At 32.9% G+C, this 11,170-nt stretch overlaps 2 protein-coding genes across 2 annotated transcripts; both read right to left on the bottom strand.

Moving 5' to 3' along the window:
- Positions 1-203: 203 nt before the first annotated feature.
- On the bottom strand, positions 204-4,276 carry LOC136219058 (probable folate-biopterin transporter 4). Its single transcript, XM_066006278.1, has 7 exons — positions 4,088-4,276; positions 3,145-3,272; positions 2,335-2,556; positions 1,584-2,039; positions 1,012-1,209; positions 778-915; positions 204-697 (listed from the first exon to the last, which is right to left on the bottom strand). Exons 1-7 carry the CDS (start codon positions 4,166-4,168, stop codon positions 436-438), a joined length of 1,485 nt encoding a protein of 494 aa, XP_065862350.1. The 5' UTR covers positions 4,169-4,276; the 3' UTR covers positions 204-435.
- A 2,362-nt stretch (positions 4,277-6,638) lies between these two features.
- On the bottom strand, positions 6,639-9,073 carry LOC136219056 (uncharacterized). Its single transcript, XM_066006277.1, has 2 exons — positions 8,851-9,073; positions 6,639-7,389 (listed from the first exon to the last, which is right to left on the bottom strand). Exons 1-2 carry the CDS (start codon positions 9,008-9,010, stop codon positions 7,094-7,096), a joined length of 456 nt encoding a protein of 151 aa, XP_065862349.1. The 5' UTR covers positions 9,011-9,073; the 3' UTR covers positions 6,639-7,093.
- Between the last annotated feature and the right edge of the window lie 2,097 nt (positions 9,074-11,170).

Genomic DNA, 11,170 nt, shown 5'->3' with positions numbered 1-11,170 from the left:
CTTTGCTCTAGCATCTCGTATGACCTTCTTTACTTCCCTTTTAGCCTCTTTGTATTTTTCGTAGTTCTCGTCACTCCTACATTTCCCCAATAGTTTATAGGATTCTCTCTTACTCTTTACTGCTTGTCGTACTTCTTCTGTCCACCAAGATGTGTCCTTACCCGGTGGCATGCTACCTTATTAATGGTACAAAAATCTGTATCTATGTCAAACTGAACCAATAACACAAACTATTTTAGTTCATTTACATTTTATACCTCAAGCCAGAGATATCTTATATATAAAAAAAAAAGTATACATCAGAGTAACTGTGATTTGAATTTAGTGTTCCCGTATTTAAGCAGCTCAGCTGTTGGCAGTAAGAAAACAAATTTGGGACAAAATTTCCTATTTTCTGTAGCTAGCTACATATATGCATTCTATGTCAGAGAATAACTATGCCGATAAACCCGTAGCTTCTTTTGGTATCAAAAATAGAAGGGCAACAGGAATGTAGATGCAAAGGATTTGGATTGCAATGCCCAAAAGGAGGTTGTCAAAAGAACCTGATGATAGGTTCAAAATTGAAGCAAGTCCTGCACCAGTGAACGATCCAAGTGTCGAACCCAAGTTATTGATTGACATGAAGAGCGCGAATAGAGTTCCTTCGATTCCTGGTGGACACAACTGCCCTGATAAGATGAGGAATGGCATGAACCTGTACACACACACAAGGCTAAAAGAGTTAGTCTTGATCAAAATAGAAGGAAAGCGCTACTTGGCTAAATAAGCACATACTTGAACTGATTGATGCCATCAGAAAGAGCAGATCCAAATATGACCATGGTCTTATCTGAAATTCCATAGGCAAGACTAATTCGGGACACTAAGACCATGTCTAGGAGGCTCATTATAGACAATCCAATGTGTGCACACCTGCAACATGAATGTAAAACAGGATAAAGAAGCATTCGCCAAATTGTGTAGCAGAAGAAGTGGCGTCATTTCCTAGAAATACAAACTGCAACTTACAAGAGAATCTTCCTCAGCTTCATGGTCTTCAGGTAATGATTGTAAGTGAAGGTTCCAAGCATGAGTCCTAACCATCCAACAACACGTGCAGATCCGAGAAAAGATGGATCCAATTTCAAGTACTCAGTTTGGTAATAGAACATCACTGTTGAGAGGTTGGGAAAAGTGACATGTGCTAGGAAAAACCAAGCCATAGGCCTGGTCTTCCGACCAACAAGTTAAAAGCAGAAGAAAAAATCAATAGAAGATTATGCTGATCTATCAGTAGATTGCGCTAAAGGATAGAAGAAACACAGAAAATTAAAATTTACAATAACAGATAGCTAGGTTGATACCCAGTATAGGCACATCTATATACTATACAACTGTAACCCAAGTTACATACGCATCCTGCTTTCTAATATTTTAACCACTTTCAATGAACTTTTGCCTCATTAACCATCATACATTGGGAAGATGAATCATCGTATCAATCCAAGTTAGATATTAGTTAAATAATAAAAGATGGGACTTGAACTTTTTTAAGGATCATATTGATATCACTGAACAATTTATTATATATCATTATTTACCTTAAAATCATTGGTTTCCTGAAAGCATTTACCAAACTGTAACTGGCTTCTTTCAAAGACTGCAACCAACCCAACGATAAAGAGTTGTCCTTTTCAGAAATATATGATGTAGGAATAATAGACCTCCTCTTAGGGCCATTCTTTTGGCTCTTCTTTCTTCTTGAAGTGCTTCTGTTTGGCTTCTTTGATGTGAAACTCTCATCAGCTACAACCACATCATCTGGATTCACAAGATTGTAGCTGCTTACAGAATCAGTGAAAGCTTTACTGCCTACAGAGTTTTCTCTAACCAAACCACAGGATAGTAACTGTATGGTTGGAAGTACAGTAAATAGAAGGAAAATAGTATCTATCTTCAATTTGGCTAATGCTTGACCTCCCAACAAACTGCCACATATTCCACCCCAAGCCATGGATAGCCAAGATACTGATTGGAGATCTCCTGCAAATACAGCCCTGTATAGTGACAGCTTTATGAATGTTGTCTTCTTAAGAAACAGCCATGTAACTCTATTGATAGCATAGATTAAGTTAAATTACTAACTAATGGAAATTTTCTATTGACACAAGTACTAGCACAAAATGGGATCATCTACTTCTTTGGATGGATGGAAAATTACCGCCCTTAGAATAATATCTTTCACTCAGCACATTATTGCATGTATAAACTTGTTACAGTTCCAAATTATTTCATTCATTGTCACGAGGCCAAACATGTGTATAGGAATGGAATAGCGACTTAGAAACGTACCTTTCAAACCTTACAGACTCAGCGATCATTGCATCTACCACAACATCTGCCATGGCAGAGCCCAGGTTTTGCACTGTCAATAAAATAGTGAGGTGCCATTTGGAACTTCTCAAGATTGCGTTCAAGCCTAGAACAGGCCATGGCACTAAAGAAAGTACAGTTGCAATCACTAGGTATGGTATCCTTTTTCTTCCCTTGATCGGAATGCAATCAGACAAAATTCTGTACGCCAGGCAGAAGAATAAATAGAAATGAATTACATTTTATGAGTACATACTTCCTAAAATAGCTCTCATGCTGCACACCAACATGAGCCATTACATAAATGCAAATGAATTGATGTAACACCAACTATATAATTCATTATCATAAAATTATAACCATCTATTCTATGGCATATCTGTAATTTTATCAATACTAAAATTACAGATACCAACATTCTAATATTTAAGATCACTTAAAATTTGAAAACCATAAGAAATCACACCATGCAACTTAAATGATAACAGTCTCTCATGGTAGAAACATAACCCATTAACATTCATTACCGACACTTGCAAAATTTCTGCAATAAATTGATATGAAGTGCAGAATTAAGATTGTTTTATTTTATTTAGCCCTATAGATGTGAGTGATGACCTCCTTGCACACAATGCAAATACAAATTTGGTTTCAAACTGCAGCAACCTTTGCGTATAAATCACCAAGGTGCTACATCAATAAAGATACTCCACTACACGCACATGATACATCTGAAGCTAACAGTAACACTGTATGGTTGTGCGTGCTGAGTGCAAGAAAGAACCATACCCATATAATGGTTTTATGCTCCATGGGAAAAATGCTACTGAAGACACAAATTGTGAGGCTGAGGGTGACAACTTAAGCCTGTCTTTTAGGTGGTAGGAAACTGCTGTCCATACAAAGGATCTGAAACCCTACATGACAATAGACAAAGAAAAATGTCAAACAAAGATGGAGCGGGAAAAGAAGCAGCGCCAATAATAGGTATGCATGAAGTACCAAAGTCCAATTGTATAAACAGACCAATATACAATGTTATAACAAGGGATTGAGTATCCACTAAGAAATTTTGATTCTGAAAACTAGATGGATCAAATTAACAGAGATAAAGGTCTACTACTTAAAGAAACTTTGAAAGAGGAAGAGAAGAAAAGATCATTAAAATTCTAAAACAAAATGAGGTTGATTAAAATTCAAAACTAGTACTCTGCTGCGAAACTTAAGGGGCACATCTAACTCGCATCTAAAGCTGTATCCTTGCTTATTTTGATTTAAGACACCCATACACAAAAGTTTCATCGAACTTTCTTTTCCACGTTATAGATAAGTTGTTGTTGAAGAGCTGAACAAGGTGTCAACACAACAATTGCAAAAGATCAAATTAACAAACATAAATTAGACAAATTTCAACATTGATCATATAACTGGAGCAGTACCTATCAGCAGGGGAAATCCCAACAGCCACCAGAAAAGCAAAATGATCATTAGCATATGGGGGAAAATGTTAAAAGAACAACATTCTCAAAATTTAAAGGAGATCCCGAATTTCATAACAATGCAATCAGCTAGAGCATTTGAACCTAATCTTACTCCAATTCAAAAAAAAAAAAAACAAATTAATTTACATATCTTCACATTGCTACAGTCTCCACCATCTAGGTAAAAAGGAAACATGACAATAAAAAGAGCACATTAATCAATAAAAACCAGAAGATCAAATGTATGAAACCTGTGTGAAGTAAATCAAGCAAATAAGCCATAGAAATGAAGCGCCAAATGCAATTCGCAACCGATTTAACCATCCTATCATTTTATTCTAGCCGGAAAAAACTCTCTTCCCTTTCCGGTTGTTTTCATATAAAGTCAGCAAATTCCCATTCTCTTCTGCGTATGAGCTTCTCTCTCTTTCTCCCCGAAAATTTCGCTGCTACAACGGTTTTTTTAAACTTTTAGTGTAATGACTTAGATACCCTTGTAATTCTGGTTATTGGACGCGTGTTAGACAAAGGTTGATAGCTTCTTAAAAAAGACAAAGGTTGATAGGGTGTTTTTCGTCTTTTCGGAGAATTGTAGGTGACAGTTGCCAACGCATCGCCAGATACGTATTTCACCCTATCAAATCTCGCCATGTCAGGTTTTGCGCCTACTGGTATACGCGGTCAACTCATTTCGTAAACGGAAGCCATTATAGCCTTGACTTTTTTAATTAGGTCATTAACTTATATTTTTTTTTTCTTCAAAAAAAAAAAAGAAAAAAGAAACTTATATATTTTTTTTTAAAAGAATTAGATTAAGTATAAATTAGGTCATTAACTTATACTTAAAAGTTTAATTAAGCTTATAACCTCTAAAATCATTAATTAGGTTTTCAAACTGTATTTTGAAAATCAATTAGGTGATTAATCTACTCTCTTTTTTTAAGATGGTGATTAATCTACTAAAATCACAAATTAGGTCTCTCTTCTCTTTCTCTCCAAGAAACTTCTCAAACTGCTCCATCCCTTTCTCTTCAATTTTCATCAATTCTTCACCAATTTCATTCATTAATCTTCTATTGATTAGATTTTTTTTTTTTTAAATTACAGTCTTCTATTTGAGGAGAAAGAAGGAAGATTGTCTTCATTTTTCCTCCTTACACCATTCTGTTATTTTATTTTTCTTCTTTTTTGTTCAATAAATTATAGCTAAATTGCATATATTTCACCAAATCTCTTATTCCGCTTAAATTGCATTTGTTGTTTATTATCTTTTCATTGGTAACTTTTTCTATTTTAGCAAGAGCATAAATGGTAGATCTTATACGTAGACTACATCTACGTGATTGCAAAAGAAATGACTTAAATCCGAAGATTCAGAAGAGATTAAAGACTGAAGATGGGATTACATGTGTTTTTTTGCAAATTTGGTGTTTAATGAAGTATATATTTCATCTATTGTTTCTTTTATCTGTACCTATAATGGTTTATTTTGCTTTTTATAGTCGTTTTTTTACCTTTATGGATTTTGTAATAGACATGGTCTGTACTTATGTAAGGTTTTATTCCTTACTTTTCTTGTTGTACTTGATGTTTTGTTAATGATGTATGAACTATTTAAAAAAAAATCACAAATTAAGTCTCTAACATATATTGATATCCTCAATTTCAAAAAAAAAAAAATTGTTTGATTATTTTACATCAGTTTTAATCAACATTTTTTTATATTTTAGGCCGGTTAAAAAAAAAAAAATTAGTTAAACAGAATCAAAATAAACATAGCCTAAACCCCAAAGTATATTATATCAAAATGTTTTTTTAAAGGATATCAAAATGTTTTTGTATGTGTAAATCTTTATTTTGGGTAGATTAATCGATTTTTTTATTAAAACTTTTCTATCAATATATCAAAATGTTTTATCATATTAATCAAAACTGAACCAAAAATATAAAATAACCAAAATGGAAAAATATCATAAAATATTAATTAAAACCAGACCGAATATATATATAATGAACTAAAATTTTATTTCAGTTGAAGGAGAAATCTAATTGACAGTTTCAACTTACGTTGATGATTTTATTGACGATTTATGGAAATTCTTTTCATTCCTAAAAGTGAAGATCGAATTCTAGACCTTTAATTAAGGAAGGAAGAACCTTTACCACTCCACCATAACCTCGTTGTTGCATTTTTTTTTTTTAGTGTCAGAATGCAAAGCTTGACTTAAGATTGATTTGAAAAAAAAAAGTGTTTAAGAAATTAACCAATTGAAAAAAACATTATAACTCACTCTTGAAAACTGAGGTATAATTATTAGTAAACTATATTTATTATTTTTAAATATTTTTGTTATAGTTTCAATAATATTTTCTTAAAATAATATCGTTGGCACATTTTTTAAGATATATTTTACAAATATAAATATTTTTATATATTAAATCATTTTTACATTATTATTTTTAAATAATAATTTATTTATTCATAAATACAAAAACACAAAATTATAAATTTAATTAATTTCGGAATAATCCCTGAAGGTCTATCCACCAACTCTTTTTGCCATTTTAAAGAAAAGTCAAATAGTAAGAAATGATTGACAAATTGTTAAGAGATTAGAAGATATCCGAAATAGGTGTAGGATAATAAACAGAGGTAAAATACATTCATAACCGTGAGAGGGCCTTGGAAAATTTTAGAATACGCAGTCGGGCTGAGGCAGCCCACGGGGTCTGCATGGCGCAGCAGCTTCTTCCCAAAATTCGTAAAATAAAAAAGAATATATAGTGTAGGCTCAAACTAACTGGAATGAAATACTTAAACTACGTGAGATCAGATTTAATAGCTTTTTGAATATAGCAATAAGATTACAAAGCCCGATATTTTTCTGCTGTTTATGTACTTACCTATGACTTAACAACTACATGGCAAAGAACCAACCAAGTCGATCACTAGGAATATTCACATGGACCTTAATGACCAAGTGAATTTGGTCATTCACCATTAGATTTAGGCTTATTAAATCTAAGTCGTAGGATGCTTTGAATCTCCACCTTAGAATTCTAATAAACCTAGATCTAATGGTGAATGACCAAATAGTGCATGGTCATTAAGGTCCATGTGATCAAAACCGATCCTATCACACACATGTACATGGGGTTTTAACGGTACATGTTTGTGAAAGACATGAATCAACTTCTTCTGTAACATTTTCTACATAAAAAACAAGCACAATTTGCAGGCAGGATATGCATCATAATTACTCGGACTGCTTCATACAATATGTAGGCACAGTAGCATGGCGATACACAAAAGGTCGGACAGTGTGTGAATAACCTGATGGACGATTGTAAGTGAACTTCACTCCAGTACTTCCCTCCCGAAGATGGGTGCAATGCTCGTGGAAGCTACTTATAGGTCGAGCTAAGCATGCATCCCAACGGTCACTCTCTGGCATAGTCTCTGCAACAGTATATACCCCTTTTGCATTTGTAAATGCCTGGTAATTTAGAACTTCCCCTGATTTTGTTATGCAAAGAACAGCCACTTCAGCACCTGGATCAATCAACCAAAAACATCTCAGTTTATATCGGCCATAAAGCACAGACAGCTATCTGTACTTCATAAAAATGATATTACAACCTGCAGATCAGTGTACAACTTTGAATAACTAGTATGGTTATCACAAGTTTATGTTTAAATAAACACAAACTATGGCAAGAATTATGTCATCAGGAGGCTATGGATATACACAATGTAGCCCATCGATATCAAAATTTGCAGTCCATACAGTAAAGGTCTATATGACACCAGATACTATGACAATCTGAGATGAATGTATACAAACTGCTGCTTAAATAAAAAAGATCAGGGTTTCTTAGCGGCCCAAGCTTTGCAAATTATCATTAAAATATAAGTTATTTACGAACATAGCATGGATATACTAGCAGATAAAGCACTAATCGTCTTCCAGCCAACAATCATTCTTTACGGTCAAGCTAAGCAGTCTATTAAAATTGAGATTATTCAACCAGAACCAATGGTTTGTTATGAAAAGTTGCACTTACCATTCTCAACCCATTTCAACTAGTTAGTTTTACGTCATATTGTCACTGCAGAGACGAATTCTTAAACTTATTTTGAAAGCTAAAGACTTTTAAGCAGAAACAAAAACGATACAGTAGCCATAATTTTCATTCTAGCAATTCATTGTAACAAGTACCATACTAAATTCTACATTTTAGTTCAAAAAAAAATATCTAAGATTTTTTTACCTTAACTACTTTTCAATTTTGGCATTAATATTCACATGAACCTTGCCCAAACCATTTCAACATTTTAAATAAGAGCCTTAAACACCATCACGCCGACAATTACCAATAAAATTCCACTTTCAGGTCCTAATCATGTGGCAACATAACGAGCTAGAAAGCATATAACAATAACCATCAACTAATCCTCTAATCGATGTTCTGTTTAGGCATAAATTGAAGTAATCTTATCTAATTGTGTTGAAGTTTAAAATAAAACCAGTAAATATTGAAGGGCAGGATCAGATAGTTAGCTGCACAACAACTAATCATAGTGGAAGTGGAAGATCTAGAAAATGGAAAGCTATACAACTCCCAAAACTTAGAGTTGAAGCCTTGTGATACAGTTCCAGTGGCAATTACTGAAAAGACGAACAGAGACTCTGCCCTAACTACCATTTGAAATATGCATACACCACGACACAGAAAGTTTCAGCAATTTTTTCATAATTTCCAATCTAACTAAATTCTCAGAGCTATCGGTAATTTTAGTTGACCGCAAGAACAGTTCTGATAACAAAAGAAATCAGAAAATCTACCAAACAAGAGAATAATTCACCCATTATCCATGAGGAAATGAACAATCAAGTGCAAAATTGGAGTAGAAAAACGCATATTGAGGCATCAAGTGCAAAATTAGAGTGGAAAATGAATATATTGAGGCATAAGTTGAATAAGTTAGAAAAGTAAAAAAGAGAGACTAGACCTTCTAAGACATGATCTTCAGGGCCGATAGAAGAATCGCTGCATACATCACAGACAACTCTTCCATGGATTTCACCGGTCCAAGCTTTCACACTGGATACAAATAAGAATAATAGGAGAAAACCCATCACCCATCTTCCTGTCGGTGACTGTGATTCCATGGCTTTGCTTCAATGACGTTCCGAAATGTCTACTAAGCCTATTGTAAACGCAATATGGAGTTAGGAATATCTTTGTACAACGATTGGATGCTGCGATATTTCAACGATGTCGTTTCACTTTTCAGAACTATGGCGCTGTCTGTGGGTGGGTAGGCGGTAATTTCTGCTTTGCTCACTTTCCAGAAGCTACTGTACACGGAGTATTAATTTTACTAGATTTAATCCCGTACAATGCACGGATTGTATGAATTTAATATATTAAATAAATATAATTTTGACAGTAAATATTAACCGAAGTTAAACATACACATGTCGTCTATCAGTTACGTTTAATGGACCCTGATGACCACGTAAATTTGGTCATTCACCGTTAGATCTAGACGGATTAAAATCCTAAGGTGGAGATTCAAAATATCCTAAAGCTTATATTTAATCCGCCTAGATCTAACGGTGAATGACCAAATTTACGTGGTCATCAGGGTCCATGTGAATGCAACTGTGTCATCTATTATGTCATTTTTCGACTTGTGAGGAATTTTTCATAATCAAATAATTCTTGTTGTAATTTTTCAGATACGTTTTATAGCACTAATTTCTTCAATATAGTCATATGTTGAAAACATGTTTTACTAATTTTTTGAATGGTAAAAATAATAAAAATAAAAACTTATGGCGGAAATTTAGGTGATATTATACTTATTCTCGTTTTAGTGCATGATATTTGAGTTTAACTCAAACCAAAATTAGATTGGTATTGACAACTCATTATGCTTATCTATTGTAATTATAATTGAATTAAGAGTTAATTTGGCCTCTAAAATTGGCACAGGTTTAGTTTAGTCTAAATCGAAATTTAAATATCAACTCAACATTGAAGTTAGCAATATTTAACAAATTAGTCCAAATTTAATAAGTTTTTAGATATTAAAATTGGTTGTATTTAACTAATTTGTCAAATATTACCGATTTCAAAACTAAATTGATACTTAAATTTGAATTTAGACTAAATTGGACTTGTTAGACCAAATTAACCTTTTAACTCAATTATAATTTGAAAAGGAAATAAACTTATTATATTTTCATATAAATTTAATAAAATAGACATAATAAATTGTTTTCATATAGTTTAATAATTTGATATTTGAAAAAACCTATTTTCATTTACATCTATTCCAATTATAATTTAAAAATCAATTAACTTCTCGTGATGATAATTATAACATTTAGAAAAAAGAATAATGGCCTTATGTTTGAAAAAAAAAACTCATTCTTATCTTCATGTGTATTTAATAAAATGGTTATAAAATTATCGTTATATGATCTAATAAATTAAAATTTGAAACAATAAAAACTCTCTTTAAAATGGATAAAGAAACCACGAAAGAAGGATTCTCAAGTAGTTGAAAAGAGATGGATTAGAGTGAGTCAACGACTTGAAATATTTGAATGAGGGAAAATGGGAGAAATTGGACTAAATGGATTTTAAAAAAAATTCAAAATTCTATTAAAATTACACCTAACTAAAGCTGTAAAATTCTGCCATGTGTTATTTTGTTTTCCACACTTTACATATATAATAGATTTTGAAGTCACCCATATTTTCAAACATCAAACCAGAAAATATCAATTAGCTCATCATATTAGACATGGTTACTTACCTTATCATCTAATTAACCAGAAAATATCAATTAATGATTTGCATTATGCAACAAATAAGCCAAGCATGTTGCAAAAATAAGTCCTTACATTTTACATTGATATCAATATGACTCAAAGATTCCTTCCACATCCTAGCTAAAGTCACTATGCATTTTACATTAATATGCTATGTGAATGTGAAACTTTTGTCCATTAATTCATCAAGAGTATCTATATATCTTCGAGAATAAAAAGAGAGATAAATAACATAAGCACAGACTTATTACCTACATACATCTGATTTTGGACATGACATCGGTATGGGTGCATGACTGAGCAAAACCAAAAACACTTCCTCCAGAGTAAAATAACAATGAGCAAACACAAAATAGAAACATGTACCTTGAAATCTAATAACAACTGATGAGATTGAATTTTTAGTACTGGTGTTAGACGAGGTGCCGCGGCCTAATCTCCCGGGCGGACCGGAGGGTGGACACCTCATGGCGACGTAAGCGGTGA

Source organism: Euphorbia lathyris, chromosome 2 (assembly GCF_963576675.1).
Source record: "Euphorbia lathyris chromosome 2, ddEupLath1.1, whole genome shotgun sequence".
Classification (NCBI taxonomy): domain Eukaryota; kingdom Viridiplantae; phylum Streptophyta; class Magnoliopsida; order Malpighiales; family Euphorbiaceae; genus Euphorbia; species Euphorbia lathyris.
Note: the sequence above shows the minus strand (reverse complement) of the source record. Positions and strands in the feature narration are given on the sequence as shown.